Source organism: Pleurodeles waltl, chromosome 3_1, assembly GCF_031143425.1.
Source record: "Pleurodeles waltl isolate 20211129_DDA chromosome 3_1, aPleWal1.hap1.20221129, whole genome shotgun sequence".
Taxonomy (NCBI): Eukaryota; Metazoa; Chordata; class Amphibia; order Caudata; family Salamandridae; genus Pleurodeles; species Pleurodeles waltl.
Window position 1 is genome coordinate 547,339,983 of NC_090440.1, and position 23,032 is coordinate 547,363,014.

General features: G+C 44.4%; 1 protein-coding gene across 2 annotated transcripts in view; it reads left to right on the top strand.

The window, feature by feature from the left end:
• The window catches only part of MEGF11 (multiple EGF like domains 11), a 1,692,327-nt gene that overhangs the window by 603,913 nt on the left and 1,065,382 nt on the right, over positions 1-23,032 (top strand). For both annotated transcript variants that reach the window (XM_069222897.1, XM_069222898.1), the window contains exon 5: positions 602-694. In XM_069222897.1, coding sequence (XP_069078998.1) covers positions 602-694 — 93 coding nt within the window. The remainder of the gene's footprint in view (positions 1-601; positions 695-23,032) is intronic.

Genomic DNA, 23,032 nt, shown 5'->3' on the forward strand with positions numbered 1-23,032 from the left:
CACCATGCCCATAGGGCTAGCTAGGGCCTACCTTAGGTGTGACTTATATGTAGTAGAAGGAGAGTTCTAGGTCTTTCATGTAAATTAGATGCCCGTCCCTGTGGCAGTAAACTGTGCACGCTAGCCCTGCGGTTGCAGGCCTCAGACAGGTTTGAAAGGCTACTTCTGTGGGTGCCACAAGCTGCGCTGCAGGCCCATCAATAGCATTTAATTTACAGGCCCTGTGCAAGGGATACCACTGTACAAGTGACTTATAGGTAAATTAAATGTGCCAATCAGGTATAAGGGAGAGCACATGCACGTTAGCACTGATCAGCAGTGGTAGAGTGCTCAGAGTCCTAACATCAACAAAAAGGGGTCAGAAAAAAAGGAGGAGGAAGGCAAAACGTTTGGGGATGATTCTATAAAAAGGGCTAGGTCCAACAATTCTTTAAAAACACACTGTATGATATGACTATCAACTAGAGTTAGAGCAGCTTGTGAGTTCTGAAATAATATTTACTTAGGATGCCTGCTGTGATGTTTTCTGGGGTGTATGTGCTCACAGGTCTCACTTGAAGCATATCTCTAATTCTTAATATTGTTCTGCTTCCCTGAACAGCCCTCTGCACAGAAGAATGCATGCATGGAAGATGCGTTTCACCTGACACGTGTCACTGTGAGCCTGGCTGGGGAGGACCTGACTGCTCCAGTGGTGAGTAATGCCAGAAACTGAAACTCGATATATAACACTTATAAACCAAAACTGTCACTTTTCTTAAAAATGTGACGGAATGGGCTAATGAGGAGGGTGTCTCCCCTATGGAACGTCATAGTCCAATTGAATCTTGTTCTGTAGTGAATAATTTTATTCATTGTCAATATTTAATAATACTTGTATCTGAACACAGTGGCATGTTGCATTAACAGAAACATATCTGTTAATTCAGTGACGGCATTTGATATATTGTTGAACTATTGTTGCTCTATTAAATTATTTTATAGAAAATCTAGTACACAGTGAAATTACATCTCGACTCCCTATAGTAATCAGGATTGACCTTTTTTGTCACAATTTGTGGCACAACTTCTACTAATTATACATAAATTGATCCGATCAGACAGGGAGGAGAAGGGTAGAAACAGGACTACCGCAGACCAAGTAAACACATTGATCCTGGCTTCAATTGAAATGTGGTGGGTTTCTGATTTTAAATTTCTTCTACTTTATATGTAAAAGATTTCTGTAATTCAGTTTATTATACTCATTTGTAATTTATTCAATTCTAGGCTATTTTGTGCCTTTCAAATTCTTAAAGGTATACTTTGTGTTTTAATAAATGGCTTCTAACACAATACAATTTATATTTTGTTTAATCTACCTTATTCAGCGCTAATTTTGCATAGCTGTGAATTCTTTCTATCCCTAACACAGATCATAAGAAGTGAGTAATTAAAGTTCCTGTCACAAAATGTGAATTAGATCTCTCCTAAATATCATAATTTGGGATGAGCGGTAAACTCCGCTCAGCTCGCGGAGTTTACAGAGTTTTCCCCACTCTGTGCTTTGCTTAAAGCACAGAGTTACAAAAAACTCTGCGTAGTGGAGTTTTTTTTCCTCGTTTGCGCTCTCCAATCTTAAGTTGGCGACCGTGAGCGAGGCAAATCTTACTCAAGACCACCTCCCGACGAAATTACTCAATGCGGACAGTCGCTACTTCTTGCATTGAGAAAACTTCCGTTCTCTTGAGGAAGTTGCAGCAGCAGAAAAAAAGAAGCATCCTTTTCCTCTGTGCGTGGTGCCATTCTCGCTGATTTTAAAGCGCAGGACAAACACCCAGCCCTAAAAATCAGGGCGAACGGCGTGACGTAATGCACTCTGCCACTTGCAGAACTCCACATAGCACCGCAGAGTTTTTTGGTCACTTTGCTGAGTTCCACATAGCGGCACTCCGCAAACTCCACCCAGGCCTAATCATAATGGGAGACCTAAGGGAAGGGAATGGGCATTAGGAAAGACTGAAATACGCAAACCAGGATTAACTAGGATTAACTAAAGAGGAGTAAAATGTACACCCTCTCTCTCTCTCTCTCTCACACACACTCATACTCACACTCACCCACACACACTCACACATTATTTTTACCAGTGGTATAAGTCAGAATATCAAGTACAAAATTGTTGACATGCAAAAAGATTATGGCCAACATATGAACAAGAGTATTGTTAAGGTCAGCACTTACAGGTAATTATAGATTTGCTTTTCCTTCCTCCCCAATTCTGTACCTTGAAGTTATATCCCATACATTAGTGCAGGTAAGTATTGCAAACCTGTATATACTTCCACTACAGTATTCCGGTTGTAGATATTCTGGTCACAATATGTTGAAATTTAAAAGTCAATATTGTGGTTGTAAACCCTCACACATTTTTTTATTTTATTTTACTCTCTACCCAACTCTAACCAAAATATTCCCAGACAACTGATTATCCTAGTATTTCACAAACATGTATCGCACTACTCTCTGACCAATCTTCAAAAGTTTATGAAAAAATATGTATTCCACTACTTGCAGTTGCTATAAGGTATCCACCCTCTACTACTTCTCACCTAAAATATTGTCCTGATTCTTTCTATAGTTACATCACACATAGACTACAGTAACTGCTCATAGAAGGTGTTCCCCAGTAAGACCCAAAAAAACTAAAAGAGACCTTGAGTTAGTCAATGCAGCATGTTTGGCTTAGGACTGAATATACACATTACATCCGCACTCAGGGGACCTTCGTGGACTCCAAACCCAAGAGGGTCACAATTTCCAATTTTTTGCATAGTCCATACGTTACTCCAAGTCAATGCTGTAGGCTATGTGAATCCGCTTTTCCAGATTATATTTGCCCGTAAGAGATCTGAAAGTGATGACAACAATTATAATTTCTACTCGAGCTTATATTTTGAATTCTTCCTTCTGCAGTAAGGATTCTGCTTACAAAAACTAATATAAACACACAAGAAGTTGCAAACTACAGACCTATCTCTTTGTTCTTTTTTGTTACCACGATGGGAGAGGAATTACTTGCTCATTAGTTGGCTAGTCATTTTGAGGAACATATTCTCCTAGATGATAGCCAATTGGGCTTAAGATCTGAATTAGCTGTGGAATCTGCACTGGTAATGATAATTGATTTACTAAAATATAATCTGACCTGCCTCATTCTGCTCGATCTATCCACCGCTTTTGCCAAAGGGGCGACTTGAGCAGAGAGGGAACTGTTCCATTGATTTAGATAATTTTTAAACATCATTGACTGTACTCCAAAGGTATTATTATCCTTTAGGCCCCAAAAGAGTGATATAAGATGTGTTTTTTGCTGATCTTATTTAAAAACTGCGGTGTTCATCTCATTTCATATGCAGATGATATGTAGCCTGTTCTTAGTCTAGACTAGTGGCGTAACAAAGACCCCCACAGTGCCGGGGTCACCCCGAGCTCCAGCTCAGTACCCTGGCATGAGAGCACTCTATGTAATTTGCAGGCCCCAACCACCCGCCAGTAGCAGCCCCCCCGCCCCATTTGCATTACGCCACTGGTCTAGACAGTCAAATCACCATATTGCATTGGATGAACAGCAACTTCCGCAAACTGAATGGAGATAAAAAGGACATTTTACTTTATAAAGATAATATCTGGTCTCCTACTGTATAGACTGAAAGAGTAAGAAATCTTGACTTCCTATGTGACAGAGATGTGAGACTGACCTTGCAAATTAAACCAAGGTTAAAATCTTAAGTCAATTAAAAATATTGAGGAAGCTTATAAAATGTATCCCTGACCACTATAATGATATAGCGATGATATTAAATTCTGCCATTAACACAAGATTAGATTACCCCAGTGCTTGGTGTCTTGGATTCCCAGCTCAATCCCTACAAAAGCACCAAATGATTTAAAACCAGACAGTGAGGCTTATTTCTAATCTTCAGAAATGTGACCATGTTTGTGACGCACTGGGGGCACTGAACTGGTTACGCGAAGAAAAGAGGACCCATTTTTGAAAAAATATATATTTTTGTGTGTTGTGCATTAAAAGTAAACAGCAATAGTACATAAACATCTTGTGACACCACACCACTACTCCCTGTGGACTTTACAGACAAATCTTCATCCTGTTCCAAAATCTCCACCCCCCTCAAGTCCCACTCTTTACACGCAATACCTTCCTCAATCTGAACTTTGCTCAACGCCCCTCGTGCCATATCCTTCTTCACGTTTGTGGCCTTGCCTCTTTAGAACTTCCAACCCCCCAAACATTTGCAGGTGCCCCGTGGTGTGTTCTGCATCCTCAGCAGTTTTACCTCTTAATTGGGATCCTATGCCCCCTCAGATCTTCTCAAACTTTTTTACGCAGATCCTGCCTTTGTAAACCTCTCGCTCCAGCAGTTTGCATTGTTCCATCTCCGCTTCCCATTCCCTGGGTGACGGGGCCTCCCCACATCCCCGCTTTCGGGCAAGGTCCCTTTTCACCAACATGAATCCCATATTTAATAGGATCATCTGGTATCTAGTAAGGTTTTAGGGCACCATAGTCCCAGCATCTGAGGCATCAGTTCAAGGGGGGCTCTTGCCGCCCTCTCTATAGACGTCTTAACATGTTCCCAGAAAAGGTGTATCTCAGGGCAGTGCCACTAAGTGTGTATGAATGTGCCTTCGGAGTCACACCTTCGGAAGACACCCCGCATCTCCCGCCCTCCCAATCTTATGGAGTAATATTCTAATGTAGTATATCCTGAGGTGTAGTTTTACCTGGAATAATTAGAAACTGGCCTTGATAGCCACCTTCGAGGGGAATCTCAATGCCTCCTGCCAGTTCTCATCACCAATTTCCCCTTTATCCTGTTCCCAACTAGCCTTGAGATGAGTAAGTGTCCCTTGAGTATTCCTCATTAACGTGCCATATGTCAGGGAGATAATTTTGTGCCAAACGCACCCACCAAGCAATCTCCTTTCTCTGCTCTGTCTATGCTGCTGTTGAGTGCATGTCTCAGCTGCCTATATTTAATCACTGGGTGGTTGCATCTGGTGCTCTGCCTAGAGGTGCTCAAATGGGACCACCCCATTGGCATCCCATATGTTGGCCAGTGTGGATATGCCTATTACATCCCAGCACTGGCTGCATTGCTTCCCACAACAGTGTGCAGGAAGTGAGCCTTGATCCCCAGTTCATCTTCCAAGGAAGGCTTTCTCACACTGCCAGGACCGCGCCCATCAGCGAACATGCCCGCATGTGTATTTTGTCGCTGTATAGCACATGCATATGAATTTGGTCGCTCCATCCCTATCTGTCCACCCAGACTGCAGGGTCCTCTCCGTCAGCGTACACCCATTCATTCACCCAGCTGACCTGTGCTGTCTCATAATATTTTGTCACATTGGGGAGCACTATGCCACCCCCATATTTAGAGCATTGCAAGGTGCACAATGCTATGTGGCGCTGCCCTTCCCCACACAGAGTAGTGCCCTTACCAGGGCATCTCTACTCGATTGAAAAAAGGACTCTGGGATGATATAGGGGTTATTTTTGCAACACGTTAAGCAGCGGGGGAAGGGCAATCATTTTTCAAATGGCTGCCTTGGCTGATAATAATAGCAGCAACCCCCCCAGTGTTTCACATCCTTTTCCAGCCTCTGAATCAGGAAGTTAAGATTCTCCTGTACGAATGAAGTGGCGTAATCCATATACCCACATATTTTAATCTATGGGGTTCTACCCAGAGAGGCAGGGCAGCCCAATGTGTCCCCTCCATCCCCCCGTTGGAAAAAGAAGTGACTTCTCCCAGTTAATTGTGAAGCCCGAAAATTCCCCATATACTTGGAACAGTTCTCGAACGTGGGCCAGTGAGCATTCAGTGTTCGTCAAATAGTGGAGAATGTCATTAACGTACAAAGACACCCTTTCTTCCCACCCTGAGTCTCCAGTCCATCCCCAGGTCTGAGCATCTACTCTCATTAATTCTGTCAATGACTCCTCTGCCAGCGTAAAGAGCATCGGAGAAAGGGGACAGCCCTGTCTCGTGCCCCTCCCAATGTAAAATTCTTCTGAAAGGCAGCCTTTACCCTTATCCTGGCCAGCGGGTCTCTATAGAGCAGCTTCACCCAACTAATATACTTAGGTCCGAATCCCATTCTTTCCAGGAGCAAAAATAGGAAAGTCCACTCCACCAAGTTGAACAACTTGTTAGCGTCCAACGATACAATGGCCCAGGGCTCGCCCCCTCCTGTCTGATTGTGTAATGTTATTGTGGAGGTGGGGCAGATTATGCCTTGTCGAGCAGTAAGGTATGAAGCCAATCTGGTCTGCTTGTATCAGATCTGCCATCACAGTACGCACGCTGTTGGCCAGTGCTTTTGCAAGGATTTCGGTGTCAGCGTTTAATAAGGAGATGGGCCTATAGGATGCACACATATGTGTAGGTTTCCCGGTCATGGGGATAAGGACTATTGTTGCCACGGGCATGTCCGTTTGCATTTTACCTTCTCGGAGTGCCTCTTGGTACATAGAGAGCAGCGGTTTAGATATTCTCCTGGACATTTTGCGAAAAAAAAACACCGGGAGGCCATTTAGTCCAGGGGCCTTCCCCACCTGCAGTTGTGCCAGTGCTGTTGTGATTTCTGTTTCTGTGAGGTCGGCCTCCAGCATTTCCCTCTGTTCTGGGCTCAGAGTTTTGACTGGGCTGTCAGAGACAAACCTCGTAGTCTCCTCCAAGGATTTTACTATGGGTGGATAGACATCTGTCATGTAGGTCGTAAATGCCATGTTCTTACTGCCCTTGATCATCTCCTCCGTCTCCAGTTGAATTTCTCAATTATGTATAATCTCCCATTTTCAGCCAGGAACTGACCTATTTTTTGTCGAGTTGGCAGTTGGAGGCCTGGTGGGGTGTACACATTGAGAAGTGCCACTGCCTCACCCTCCTTTCCCCCATTAGGGCCGTATAACACCCCGCTGGATCTGACCATGTGTGAAGGACGTGGACTGTTGTGGACTTCCTTATGAGAAGTGCCACCCCTCTAGAACCTGATCTATGTTTGCATAGGATGCCCCCCTGTATTTGCCCCCTCCCAGGCACTGGTGCTGGGAGTCCATCAAATGTGTTTCTTGTCTGTGTAGCACATCTGCGTTTTATCAATTGAAAGTTCTAGTCACTAGGCCCCTTTTCATATTATTCCCTAGGCCATTGATGTTACAGGACACTAGGGTTAGTTTCTCCATCTGTGTCATGGTGGTTTGGTATATTTTATTTGTGCCATCCGGACCCTAGTCAGGGGGGTTCGATGTACCATGGCCTATCCCACCAGATTTCCATGTGTGTGTGTTTGTGTCAGGTTGAACAGTCCCCAACTTTCCCTCAACCTACCTTACTGTGTTGTGATCAAGAACATGACCCCCCCCAATTTGCAGTATGTGTGTGCCCTCGTGATAACCAACAGAACAAAAAAACTTGGTGCATGGATCAGATCATGTGGTAGTGGGCCATGTGGGTGCTGTTGTGATCATGATATGCAATACTGTGCCTTCTCCCTCCATCTCTTACCCTCAAGTCCCAGGTGCATACAGCTCAGTTTGTATGGTGCTTCACCTAATAACCCAAGGCCCGCCTGCTTGCCCCTGGCAATGCAGGACCTCCAATGTACTTACAATCCATATGTGCTGCGGAAACCCTGGGTTCAGATGGCATGCTCTAATGTCATCGCAGTAATGACTGGTAAGCATTCTCCCTCCGTGTATGAGTCAGAGCCCCCTAATCCTGCTCCACTCCCCCCATCCTCCAGCGCTATGGCCATCCATTTATTATTGTCCCAAATGTCTCTGCAGTTTTTGATCTCTTCTGCCACTTGTTCCTGGCCCGCCTTCATCTGTGCTTTTTTTGGGGAGGATCTGCATCCATCCTCCTTCCTTTTCCTAGTTTTGCACTGTTGCCAGACTGCGTCTTTCTTCAATGAGCTCTTCAGACCTGCCATAGTCCATGGTTTTCCAGCCCTGTCCAGGCCACCTGAGCTGAGAACAGGAAATGTGCCTTATCATTGTAGATCTCTCTCAACTTCTCGGGAAAGATGATGGTGTATGTAAGGTCCAGTTGGCATAGAATCTTTTCCACGGGCATAAAGATGCCCTATTGTTTCTGGACCAGATTTGTATAATCTGGATAGATGTTTACTTCCTCTCCCTTAATGAGCCAGGGACCCTGTTTACACAAAATGTTTATAATATTATCATGGTCGTGATAGTTCATTAGTTGAGCTGTGATAGGACAGGGAAGATGCCTAGGGGCCGGCGCTCTCACCAGTATTCTGTGCATCCTTTCCACTGAAAAGAAATGGAAGAGCTTTCCTTGCAGCACTGTCTTCTCTAACCAGTCTTCTCCAAACAGATCAGTACTCATGCCCTTCGGCCCTCTCAGGGACCCCTATCAGACACATGTTGTGTCTCCTGGATCTCTCCTCTGCATCTTCCAGGCCATGTGTGAGGACATTCATACCTTTCTCCAGCTGCGTGCATCATCTTGAGGTCCTGTACCGCTGAGTGTGTCTAGTTTGGTTTCCCCTCTTGCAACTTCATTAATTTCCTGTGGTCAGTTCAGATTATGCCCACCGCGTTTACCACTGCCGCTGTTTGCACCTCCAACATCTGTTTGCTGTCCTTGATTGCCGCCAAGATTACCCCAGTGTGCATCCCTAGAGGGTCCTCCTCCTCCTTCCCAGGGATCTGGGGGTCCCCTCCATTTTTTTCTAAGGGCGCTTCCAACCTTTTGCCTTTTGCCGCCTGTGTCCTGCCCGTGGTTTGTCTGTCTTTCGTCCCCTGTTCCGTCTTCAGAGAGCCAGGTGCAGAAGGGGAGGTAGTGTGGGGGAGAACACGGGAAAGTTTGTCTCCTCTACTCCCAGAGTGTGCCCCTTAGCACCAGCCAATCTGCATGTTATTGCCTCTGTTTTGGGCGTTAGTTGGGGCCGGGGTCAGGATTGTCAGTGCCTGGGTGCGATGGGCGAGAGGAGCTCAGCCGTGTATGTCCGTTGCCATTGCCCACTAGATCATGTTCCCCAAAGAAGATCCATTTTAATGCAACATGTTACTGCTATAAAGCCTTTCACAAACAGAGACCTCAAGTATTATCCTAAATTTCCTTGCAGGAAATCCCTTAGATCCAATAATATGCCATTCTTCTTAACAAGAGTTTTTAGGAGTAGACATGGGTGGAGAGGTTCTCCATTTTTGCCCCTCAGTTGCGGAATTCTCTTTTGGGCTCTATCAGATTGAATGATACTTTATTGAGGTTTAATAAAGCTCAGAAAAGTTACTTAGTTTGTTAAGAGTTTTTTTAACCTTTTATTTTAAGGCTTTACCACAGTTATGCCTATCTGTCCGTCTGCTCCGTGGCCTATGATTGCATTTTAAAAATTACCATTTGATTTTATCTAGCTACTAGTCTTACAGACCACCACCAACTAATGTGACCATCACCTGTGGGATCCAGGAAGGGTCCAGGATTTGCAAATCGAGCACAAAATCTGCAAATCTCATAATAAAAATATTTGTATTTTATTGTTTTATGGCCCCCACCCACCACATTTGACCTGGGGGTCAGGGTGTATACATGCTGCTCCAATGTGCTCTTTTTCTTTTGATTTTTCCAAACGTGGTGCTCAGTGCACCATGTTGAGCAATGGCGGCTGCTCCATACATTTTTCAGCCAATCAGGATGTTGCGGATTCGCAAATCTGATGCTGGATTAGCAAATTTGCAATGCAGGACAGAAGAAAAAGTTCCTTCGATAAATGATCTGCTTTTATTTTGATCTGCAAATCTCTCGTGGACTTACAGACCTCTGGAGTATATGTTAGTTAACAATCCAGATAGCTCTAAAATGTAACCTTTTTTCTACTCGCCTCCGAGCACCTCTTTTAAAACTTGAGGAACTATTTATAATTTCACAGATGGGGGTTTGGTAGTCGCGGTGAAGAAGTGATTTACGCCATTGCCTTGACTGCACCACTGCCCACCACATTCTTAAATGACTGCCAAGCTGTCAGTCATTTCTTAAAGCAGTACCAGGAGCCGTCATGACAGTTCCTGTCAACGCTTTTTGCAGTTTCACGCCCGGCTAAATCAATCATGACGGAGCTGTACGCCAAACTGTTTTCTTTTTTTATTTTAAAAAAAGAGTGTGCTCCCCTCTCAGTGGGAGCCCTCTCCCATGGTGAGGGGAACATTTAGGAGTTTTCACTGCCCCTCACCACCAGGGTTTTCCTAGCAGTGATGGGCAGTAAAAACTGACCTCTAATTCCCCCAATCTAAATTAGGTGGGCAGAAATAGAGGTAAGCCTCCAACCACCCAGTTTAATCATGGTAGAGATGGAGTATTCTCCACATGATTAAACCAAAGATCTGTCCGCATTTAAAACAGGAGGGCGGACCATAGTCTTGGCGGTATAGATTCTCTGTCTCCATTGCAACAGATTATCCATACCACCAGGATATAAATCAGGCCTTCATTCTCAACTATTAAATGGATTTACACCAAACAAAGCAAATGCACTTCCTTGAGTAAAGTCCAATCTTTGTGCCAGTTGTTTTGTAATTCCTTCGGTATTGCGGAGCAAAGAATCCCCTGGGGATTAAAGTGGCAAAGAGCTCTTTTGGGACCCCCTTAATTTCCTTCTCCAACCGCTTAATGGATCTGTACAAAACTTATCAATTGAAAATCCAAAGGAATGTACTTTTTTGGAAAGTTTTGTGCAGCTGCTTTGAAGGGTGCCAAACCTATTAAGAAAATAAAGAAATGCATTTCCTGTGGTAACTCTGCCATAAGCAATACTACTCTGGCGCTTTTCCCGCCAGCGTAATACATATAAAGATATACATAGAATGCATATACAAATATATGTAAAATATACATAGTTAAGAAATCATTATTAACTGTAAGGAAAAAGAGAAATTAGTTTGAACAGTGAGTATTGTGGGGACAGAATTGCAGTTCCATAATCCCCATTGTTATGTTGAGTGCACAAGGGCTCGATAGAAAGCTCTGCAAGAACAAATTGACTTTATTTTATGGTTAATAGTTGAATTTGCTATTGCAGCTGTTGACACGTATGTTATTGTGCACACCTATCTGTAATACTTGATGATGCAGGGAGTATTCGTTGGCAGTGTGTATCTAAGGAGGAAGTTTGACCAACCAAAGGCACCCTTAGGGAGTTCAACTTTCCCGTGAAGAAGCCTTTGCAGGTCCGATTCTACAGAAGATGCTTCTGCTACTTTTTAACCATCTCATCCTTGACCCTTCCGTTGAGCTCAGAAGAAGGATGCAAAGGTGCATTTCCAGGATAAGTGCACACAGGCCGCTGTAGAAGATGCACGAACCACCTCAGCTATTATGACTTTGGTGTGTATAGCACACACCACAAACTGAACTGCCTCGTGGCGCTGGAATATATAGCATTATTATAATACAACACACAGATTCTCAGTGTATCCACTTCAAAAGGTTGTATGTCAAAATAACATCAGTATTGCACTTGCGCATACGTTTAATCCAAAATATTGACTAGCGCTGTGTTGTTAAGGCCTGCATACACAGGGAAGTGTAAATATAACGCAACTCCACGTATACGTTTACTTTCATTGATAATATAGTGGGGGTTGAAATTGTGGCGCCGGGATATGTGCAGGTCGGAATGTAAAACTCGTAATTGTTCTCCCACACGCTTCAGAACAATGACAGACTGAGATGGCCCTTACTGCTGCCCTGGCCTGTGCCCTGCAGGTTCCACTAGAGAAGCCTCTCAACCCACTGAGCTACACAATTGAGGCGAGACAGAATTGGCGAAAGAGGGAAAATTAGTCTTGTCTGTGCATCTCAACCCTCCGAGTATGTCATTTTAGCGCCCTTATTAATTTAATCTGAAGAAGGGGATGAACTTTGCAAAAATAAAGTGGTGAAGTCCATTAAGGCGCAGAGATAAAAACCTTCTTTTGTGCCCAAAGTACAGCACGCGGTGGAGTGTCACCTGCAGCTCGCAGCCGGGGCATCGCTGATTAAATTGCACTCATTTTGCAAAAGAGGACAAAAAAAGCAACACAAAAAAAATGCCCCGTCTTACCCTGGATTTCTTGCTTTTTGCAGTAATTAGGAATATGAAAGCATTGACAAGGATTGAGAGTGAAACATTATTCACAAGTCATATTTCCGGCCCGGGCACTGCGCCAGCACATTTCATTTATGAGGTTCCCGCGTAAAAAAAAAAAAAAAAAACGGGACGAGAGCCAAGCGTTGAATTAAATATGACCAGTTCAACTTCTATAAACGGCAAAGAAAAACTGTACCAAGTGGAAGGGGTCACTTTTCTGGTCCTGAACCCAAAGGCTTCCCTTTTGCCCCCCACGATCGTCTACCTCGCCCCCTCCCACCCTACCACGCCTGCGTCACAGCCGTTTTCCTCCATTTCTCTTCATATTCATTTAATTTCCTCTCCCGCTATCTCTTCCCCGGCCCTGTGGCCCTAGCCATTACTCACATGCGCCTCTATGGGAGCGTCTGTGAGGTTCTCTCCCTGCCTAGAGCACAGATACTAGAGGGAGGATTGGAAATGTCTTGCTCAAGGGCGAGGACACGACTCGATCCTTCCCACTTCTTCCACCTAAGGCGAATGGGTCATTTGGTCCACTTGCCCAGTGGTGCTCTGGGAGATCAAAGCTTCCCTGGAAAATGTGTTCATGCCAGTCCCCTGCTATATCAAACAAGTGTACTGCATGAATTTGATAAACTGTAGGAGGATTTGGGGTCTAAGTATATACTGTCTACAAGCAGTGCTGGAAATGAACATCTAAAAGTGCAGGTACTCGCTAACCAAGAGTTCCTGTTGGCACTGAGGAGTGGCACTGTTAGAAGTATTCCACCCCCGCTGAGAACTGCTGGTACTATTCCCTTCAAGTTAAAGAAGTGCACGTAAAGCACTGCCTGCAAAAATCTGCGCTCCCCCAGGCACCAGTGCCAGGATAGGCCTATGATGATCTCTTCCTCTATCCTCCTCTAATAGCACCCACCTCATCGGTGCTCAGGGGGTGGTGTGTTCTTCCCTGAGCTTCCTACGGCCTGTTCCACCCTGCTGATGTATTTTGCCAGTGACCCTAATGTACTATGATCAAATACACAAAAAGTGATGGAGGAATGCTTGAAAATAGTCTAAAGCACTGGCATCGCTCTGGTTTGTGTTTCAACCCATTAATTATCCACCCACTTTGGCACTTGTAAAAAATTGGATCTTTAATTGGGGTGGGTGGCTTCCCACCTCAAGGAATATGCACAACCTATGGCAGACTGAATCCATAAAGTCATTAAATTAACCTTAGCTCAACCCCCTGGTAGCTGCAGCACAGAGCAGACAGGCTTAACCACTTCCCTGCCAGACCTTTTCCCCTCAGGTGCCGAGCCTTTTTTGGGCTATTTGGGGCAGTTCCCGCTTAGGCCTTCATAACTTTTTGTCCACCTAAGCTACCCATGCCAAATTTGCGTCCTTTTTTTCCAACATCCTGGGGATTCTAGAGGTACCTGGAGTTTTTGGGCCTCCCTGGAAAAAACTAAGAAATTAGCCAAAATACAGCTACATTTTTTTAATGGAAAAGAAGGGCTGCAGAAGAAAGCTTGTGTTTTTTCCCTGAAAATGGCATCAACATAGGGTTTGCGGTGCTAGAATCACCATCTTCCCAGCTTTCAGGAACAGGCAGACTTGAATCAGAAAACCACACTTTTCAACACAATTTTGGCATTTTACTTGGACATCCCCCATTTTTACTATTTTTTGTGCTTTTAGCCTCTTTCCAGTTAGTGACAGAAATGGGTGTGAAACCAATAGTGGATCCCGGATATCTAAACATTTCCGAAAAGAAGACAAAATTCTGAATTCAGGAAGGGGTCATTCGTGTAGATCCTTCAAGGTTTTCCTACAAAATGTAACAGCTAAAATAAAAAAAATATTGAAATTGAGGTGAAAAAAGAGCCATTTCTGTCCACATTTTCCTTCATAACTTTTTCCAGCTATGGCTAATTTATTTAAGCAATATACTGTTACGACTCTTCTGGTTGCGGGTTCCGAGAGCCAATAAAGGAACTGCACCTTGCAATGGGTTTTCATTGTATATTGGGTATACAGAAAATAATTTGGTGAAATATAAAGAGTGAAAAATAGGTATCAAGGAAACCTTTGTATTTCCAAAATGGGCACAAGATAAGGTGTAGAGAGAAGCAGTGGTTATTTGCACATCTCTGAATTCTGGGGTCCCCATACTAGCATGTGAATTACAGGGCATTTCTCAAATACACGTCTTTTTTTACACGGTGTCTTACATTTGGAAGGAAAAAAATGTAGAGAAAGACAGTGGGCAATAACACCAGTTCTTCTATTCTGTGTTTCCCCAAGTCTCCAGATAAAAATGGTACCTCACTTGTATGGGTAGGCCTAATGCCGGCGACAGGAAACGCAACATGGGCAAACCACATTTTTACATTGAAATCTGACGTGTTTCTTGGAAAGTGCCTAGCTGTGGATTTTGGCCTCTAGCTCAGCCGGCACCTAGGGAAACCTACGAAACTTGTGCATTTTTCAAAACTAGACACCTTGGGCAATCCAGGAAGGGGTGACTTGTGGGGATCTCACCAGGTTCTGCTACCCAGAATCTTTTGCAAACCTCAAAATTTGGCAAAAAACCCACTTTTTACTCACATTTCAGGGATACAAAGTTCTGGAATCTGTGAGGAGCCACAAATTTCCTTCCACCCAGCATTCTCCCCAAGTCTCCCGATAAAAATGGTACCTCACTTGTGTGGGTAGGTCTAGTGCCCGCGACAGGAAATGCCCCAAAACACAACATGGACACATCACATTTTCCTAAAGAAAACTGACCTGTTTTTTGCAAAGTGCCTAGCTGTGGATTTTGGCCTCTAGCTTATCCGGCATCTAGGAAAACTTAGCAAACCTAGACATTTCTTAAAACTAGATACCTGGGGAACCAAGGTTGGGGTAACTTGTGGCACTCTCACTGGGTTCGTTTACCCAGAATCCTTAGCAAACCTCAAAATCTGGCAAAAAAACAAAACACCTTTTTCTCAAATTTTGGTGCTGCAAAGTTCTGTAATCTGAGGGGAGCCACAAACTTCCTTCTATCCAGCATTCCCCCACATCTCCCGATAAAAATGGTATCTCCCTTGTCTGGGTAGGCCTAGTGCCTGCAACAGGAAGTGCCCCAAAACACTATGTGGACACTTAAAAATGATCTATTATAAAACTACATGTTTTTGCGGGGACGGGGCACCTGCATTTTTGGTCCTGGGCTCACCAGCCATCTAGGGAAACCTTCCAAACCCAGACATTTCTGGAAACTAGACACCCGAAGGAGTTTAGGGAGGTGTGACTTGCGTGGATCCCCAGTGTTTTCTTACCCAGAATCCTCAGCAAACCTCAAATTTAGCTAAAAAAATCAAATCTTCCCCACATTTTTGTGTGGGATCACCGCATCAACACAGATTTTCTGCCACCCAACGTTCCACTCAGTTTCCCAATAAAAATGATACCCCACTTGTGTACGTGGGCCAAGTGCCTGTGACAGGGAAGAGCCAAAAACATGTTGAAATTGAGGGGGACCCAAAGTGGGGCTGACAAGTGGGGCAGAATTATTATCGGTATAGATGCAACAATGCTGGGTGGTAGGTATTGTGTGGATTCCTGCAGATTCCGGAAGGTTCCATCACAAAAATGTGGGAAAAATGTGTGATTTCAAGCATAGTTGGCGGTTTGCAGGGCATTGTGGGTAAGAAAATGGTACGGGTGCATTTGAAGCACACCACCCTGGACTCACCCAGATGTTTCGTTTTCAGATGTATCTAGGTCTCGTAGATTTTTCTACATGGCAGCGTCCCAAAGTCCAAAGAGCGCAGCCCTCACCATTCCAAGTGGGCCGATCTTGAGAGTTAGAAAAGCTCTCACGGCCCACATGTAAAACCAATACCTAAAATAATCAAATGTCCTCTTGCTTGCTATTGGGATAAGATCTTTTAGTGTGCGGGGGGAGAGCTGAAAGACTGATACCCCCATCAGTTGGGGTGAGGGCATAACCATGCCCATCCTGGTTGATAGCCACCACACCACTATATATTAATTTTTTTAATTCCCTGGCATCCAGCCAGCTTTCTGTCACCCCGGGGAGTGGATTGGGGGTAATTGCCCCATCTGCCCACCGGTGGCAGAACAACTTTGTCCCCATGTATTTGGGGTGGGGCTATGGCCATACCCCGCCCTCTTTTAAAAAAATAAAAAAATCTTCCCTGGTGTCTGGTGGGCTCTCTGCCCCCTTGGGGGCAGATGGGCCTTACAAAAATAGGCCGATCTGCCCTGAAGGGGGGGGGGAATGGTCAACAGTAATATGCCCCCATGGGGAGTGACCCCTGCCCAAGGGGCTGCTCCCCCAAACAAAACACACACACACCTATCCCTGGTGCCCAAGTTATTTCTGTTCCCCCCCCCCCCCCCCCCCAGGGGAAAGATCGGCCTAATAGAAATAGGCTGATCGGCCCCCAAGGGCGTGAAATTGGCACCAAAATAAAATCCATGGTGTCTAGTGATTTGTGCCGTCTTTGGGGGCAGATTGGCCTAAGAAAAATAGACCCATCAGCCCCCCAGGGGGGACAGAAATGGTCTAAAATAAATGTGCCCCCCCCAGGGGAGCCACCCTTTCTTAAGGGGTCGCTCACCACATCTAAAAAAAAAAAAAACGAAATCCCTGGTGTCTAGTGGCTTCTGCCTCCCCACCCCCAGGCAGATTGGTCTAATTAAAATAGGCTGATCAGCCCGGGGGGAGGGGTGGGTGCAGAAAAGGCCTAATCAAAAAATGCCCCACTTGGGGAGTGGCCCTTGCTCAAGGGGCCGCTCCCCTGATAAGTAAACAAAAAAACAACAAACTCCTTGGTGTCTAGTGGGTATTCCTGCAGCCCGATCGCTATGTGATCGGGCTGTAGGAATGCTCAGAAAGACATCAAATGAAAGGAAAAGACTTTCCTTTCCTTTGATGCCTCTCTGCCATCCCCCAGCCCCAGATCGGACGAGAAATGCAAGCATTTCTCATCTGGGGGGTGGCATCTGATGAGGTCGCGCTCTGACTTCATCAGAGTACGAGCGGTTCAGCCGAGGACGTAACCATTACGTCCTTGGCACCCAAGGGGTTAACTTAAAAAGCAAAGTGTGAGTATTTATGCAGTACCAAAACAGTAATGAAGTATCAATGCTAAACAATATAAATCCAAAACCGAATGAGAAAATAGATTAAAAATAAAAAAGCAAAATTACATCAAATGACAAAAAATCCAATGAGGAACCAGAGATATGATTTTTTAATTTTTTAAGAAAGAGAAGTGTCAATAAGCACAAAGTGCCAATAATAGGGTTTTCTAGCAAACAGACAGTGGATATACAAGATTTTTTGTGGCTTCCTGTTTCTCTTCCTTTCACGTGCACCTCCAGTGTTGCATGTAAAACCTAGAGACAGACATGTGGTAGAACAAAAGTAGGGTTTTCAGCAACCAGACAGGGGCTACACAAATACTGTTTTGGCATCCTGTTTATTTTCCTTTCAAGTGAGCTGCAAAATGTTAGGTTATCCCAGCAGACCTTTCAAGCAGGATTTGACACAGTAATATCAAAACGGATGCTCATAGCCCTTACCCTGCATACCTTGTCAAGTTCAGAGGAGTCATCGCTGCCTATTCAGGTAAGCTTATGTTTTGGAGGCATTCACACCTTTTTCACATCTATTAAAATGCTAATTAAAGGCTAGCAGAAGAGGAAGATCAAAAGCAGATGTAGCCTCCAGACTCTTACAAAAAGCAAAATAAATGTTTCTAAACAATCCTTTTCTTAATATTTATGAAAACCCTGACTTCACTATTGAACTGCCTTTTTAATATTGCCTTATAGCTCGCCTTAGCGGGCTATACAAACCATTAAAGGCCTGCTCATGTGGTAAAAGCCTGAGCTGAAGGTGAGGGCCTTCAACAAGAGAGTGGGACTTTAATGGCCGGTATAGCCCAGCTACGAAGGGCTATAAGGCTATTAGAACATTCTGCCACTAGAGGGCAGAATGTTCTAAAAAATAAAACAAATGCCTCACAGAGCCCAAGGGGACTGAAATCCCCTTGGGCTCTGGGAGGCCTTTGTTCACAGCTGTTGCTATATAAAAAACATTGGACTGTTGGAGCTCCGGGCTTCTACCAGCCATTACAAGCCCGGAGCTTTCCATTCTCTTCAATGGAGCTCTCAAAATTCTAGTGTTCTAATAACCATTAAAAATAATTGTTTCATTATTTTGTAGCTAGTCCCATTCCTGAGATACAGTATTAGGATTTTTAATCTGTAGTCTGGTTTGCTACACAGAACAGCTAGGCCTGCCTCAGTGAAATCTACCTTTTGAGTGTTAGCCACTGTAAAGACATGTTAACATTACATTTCTACATGCCCTACTTTTAAATATCCTGCACTCTGCCTTGGACAATAAGACCTTCATAGGGGTGACTTCTTAATTTTAAAAGGAAGGTTTTAACATGTCCAAAGCATTTATTTTGACAGGTAGAATTGCAGTGCTTAAACCACCACAGTCCGGCTACAGTGGTCAATCAGTCAATCAGGGGTTATAAAGAGCGGCAAATCACCTGTGAGGGTCTTAAGCCACTAGAGTTGCCAGCTGCTTCGAGGTGCTCTATTCATTCAAACATCCATGTCTTGAGTCCTTTTCTGAGTTCCCAGAGCAATGCGGCAATCCTGAGATGCAGGGGAAGGTTGTTCCAGGCTTTGGCTGCCAGGTGAGAGAAGGAGCGTCCTCTGCTGTTGGATCAGTGGATTCGGGGGGTGTCTGTGAGGAAGAGGGAGGCGGTTTGCTGATGTCTGATCAGTTGGTGGAAGGGCATGTGTTTGTTGATGTATGCTGGTCCTTCATTATGCAAGGCTTTATGTGAGTGGGTCAGCATCCTGAACTGGCTTCTCTTCTTGATCGGAAGCCAGTGTAGCTTCTTGAGTTGTGAGGTGATGTGAGTCTGTCTGAGGAGGTCAAGGATGAGTCTTGCCTTTGAGTTTTGTATTGTCTGTAGTCTCTTCAGGAGGCGCGCAGTGATTCCTACGTAAAGAGTGTTACCGTAGTCCAGTCTGCTGGAGACAAGGGCTTGCGTGACGGTCACTCTGGTGTTGATTGGACGCCACCTGAAAATCTTATGTAGCATGCGTAGGATGTAAAAGCTGACAGACAAGACTGCATTTACCTGTTTCTGCATAGATAACTTGCTGTCCAAGATGATGCCGGGGATGCTGGCTGGGGGAGGGACAAGTTCAGCAGGTGTTGGCCCGGAGTGTCGTTTACATATTCAAGAGGGTAGGGCTGAGGGACGATCCTTGTGAGATGCTGAGATGATCTTCTTGGGTTCTGAAGTGATTGGTGGGAGATGGATTCTCTGGGCTCTTTTGGTGAGATATGAGGTGATCCAGTTACAGGTGTCTCCCTGCATTCCGATTTGGTGGAGTATATTGATCAAGATGTGGTGGGAGATGGTGTTGAAGGTGGTTGACAGGTCCAGGAATATGAGGGCTGCTGTTTTGCTGTGGTCTAGGAGGGCCCTAATGTAATTGGTGGCTGTGATCAGAACTGTCTTAGCGCTATGGTTGGCTCAGAATCTGGATTGGAAGGGGTCCAGGAGGTTTTAGTTTTCCAAGTGTTTAATGAGTTGGTGGTTGATTGACTTTTTGAGAACCTTCCTTGAAAAGAGGAGCAGGTGAGGGGCCGGTAGTTCTTTGGATCTGCAGGGTCAGGCAATGGTTTCTTTGAGAGGGGCCTCACTTCATTGTGTTTCCAGTCCTCAGAGAAGGAGGCCATGGTGATGGAGACATTCATGACTTTCTTGATCTTATCACCAATTGTCTTGCTACCAAGGTTGAATATGCGGTGGGGACATGGGTCAATGGGTGCTCCTGAGAATTCGGAATTCATGATGGAGATTGTGGCTTGAGTTGTGAGAGGGTCCCAATAGGTTAGCAGGTGTTCGAGGTTTGTGTTTGTGAGTGTGAGTAGACTGATGCTGTTGGTGGCAGAGGTTGGGGTTTGAAGTTCTCGTAAATGGCTGAGATCGTCATGAATGCACTCAAAAGATTATTTATCACAGTTGAGTCAATCACCACACTGAAACTTGTGCAAAAGTATTGAGGCATGCCTGGAGCCCTTCGGTTCTCACAGGACCTACTAATCTCATAACGCTATTGTGAGATGCTTGAGTTTCAGTGGAAAACCAATAATGATGATAAAGCTAAACAGCTTTACAAAACTGCTATCAGGATTTACCAAAAATTGATTCACAACAAATCTAACGCTTACTATGCAGACAAAAATTGACCCTTTCCAACAACTTCTCTCCCCAAATTTTCCAGATTGTCAAGTCTCTACTCAAACCTCATCCCAATCTCAGGTACTATGCAATGATCTTCTGGTCTTCTTTCACAACAAGACAGAGAATATCTATTCATCGTTCTCATTGCCATCAGATTTGAAATATCCTGCTGCATCAATGACAAAGCATACTTTCCCCAGTTTGGACCCTTTTCTCAGCCTTTGCCCCTACCACTGTCTTAGGCACCGTACAAGGTCTCAAAGCTTGTAAATCAGATTCAATTCATATTGCCTGCCCACCATGAACATTCAGACTCCTGCCAGATGCTCTCAGCCATGTTTTGACAGATGTGTTCAATCTATTGTTATCTACCTGCACGCTGATGAAAGGATAGGAAAAAGCAGCACTGACTCAACTCCTAAAAACACTTTCAGTAGACCTGATCATCCTAAGCAATGTTAGGCCTAAGCAATCTGGTCCCATTATGTTAGGCCCAAGCAATCTGCCCCTGTTACGCACCAGCATTCCTGAATGTTTTGCAAATCTTCAACTTTCACGCTATCTAGAAGACAACAAGCTAACTGACCACACTCAAGTGGGTGTCAGACCATCTCATAGCATGGAGACAGCGATACTGCAGTTGCTGAAGAGGTAAATTCACTTTTCAACAGATGAGGTGCCACTGTGTTGATCCTTTTGGATCTGTCAGCAGCATTCAACACATTATCCCATCTCGTTCTCTTGGAACATCTTTTCATTGTCGGGCTCTGTAAAGTAGCTCACCTTTTATCAGATATAATCTGTTCACTGTGTCAACACCTTACTTATCTGACCAAACAGCCTTTGCCCACAGTGTGCCACAATGATCCTCAATTCTATTCAATGTTTATCTTGCCCCTTAGGCAACATTGGTTGCCATCTTTAGTTTCAACCTATTGTCCTATGCTGATGATACTCAGCTAATAATATCTATCTCTAGTCTTCTATTATCTCTACTCAGGATATCTTTAGAGCCTGCACATCTTTGGTTAGCCACACAGATGCACCATAAAGCCTCACTGAGAAAAGACAGAACTAATTTGTGGTGACTGGCAGAACATGCAAGTCTCCCCCACTCCAATGCCATCCACAAGAAATCTTGATGTCAGATTTAATGATAATCTCTTTTTAACAAGACACAAAGGGCCTGATTCTAACTTTGGAGGACGGTGTTAAACCGTCCCAAAAGTGGCGGATATACCACCTACCGTATTACGAGTTCCATAGGATATAATGGACTCGTAATACGGTAGGTGGTATATCCGCCACTTTTGGGACGGTTTAACACCGTCCTCCAAAGTTAGAATCAGGCCCAAATTGTTTTGGTGGCAGCCACCTGTGTGGCAACATTCAAAACACTCAGACATGTTCTCCCTGGCCACCTGTGCATATGACAGCTCACTGCATGACAGTTTCACTCAATATCTGAGCTAGAGCCTGCCGAATTGTCAGAATGTTGCAATCCCTACCAATTTTAATCTTCCGAACATACAGCCAACAACCTAACACCTTTAGGATTTGCACTGCACGATTTTCAAGTACCTCTATTTGTTTTTAGAGCCTTTCACAAGAAAGACCCTACATATCTACATCAGTTGATCACTCCATACATTCCAGGCAAGACTCTGAGGTCATAGAATGCTCACCTGCTGAAGGCACTTGCTTTTCCCAAGAACTATGCTTGGAGTGAGGTCCCTTTCTTTTGTGGTGGCTAAACACTGGAATGTACTACTTCCAGAAATTAGAACAGAGAAATCAGAAACTATTTTCAGGAAAACAATTCTTGAAACTTAGTTGTAAGTAAAATTATAACTATCCTAACGATGGTTGTGGTAGTCCTATTCCTTTTAGCACCTGGACGCTCAAGGTTCTGGCAGTAGCAACCATGGACAATTGCCAGTGGTTTGGACTATTTGCAAGCATTTGTCCCGTCATTTTTTGTCTGTTTGATGTAATGCCGTTAGTGGCCAAGTATATGCCCAGATGACAGTGCAACAGCATCAAAAACTGGGCCAGGAGGTGTTAAGGGTGGGGAGTTCCTTTTAAGGTGGGGTACATCCTTACAAAGTCTAAACCAACGCTACCAAGAGAGTATCCCCCCTCCTGATTTCATGGCCCTCACCAAGCAGGAATTGTGGCTGAAATCGGTGCTTCTGCCCTTCTTGTAACAGGGCCTTAGTATCTTAAGCAATCAGATTTACTTTGGGGAAACAATTGCTATTAAATTATGTATTCTTCGAACAGTGGTCAGGGAACAAATAGGATCAGGACAGCACTTAGTGACTTTTTTGCAGCCTTTTCACATTGAGCTCTGTAGTCTGCACCACTTTCTCTTTATTTAGACTGGCTAGTACATTTATAAATCATTCAGTTCAGTTGTCACCCGTTTTACCAGGTCCACAGCGCCGAGAACATAGCGATGAATAATGAACATTTCCATTAAAAAAAACGAATACAACAGAAGGGGGATTTATTTAATAATTGTTGAGAAGACAAGTGCAACGCTGGGCAGTGTTTCACTGCGTGGGCAGCGGGGGTGGGCG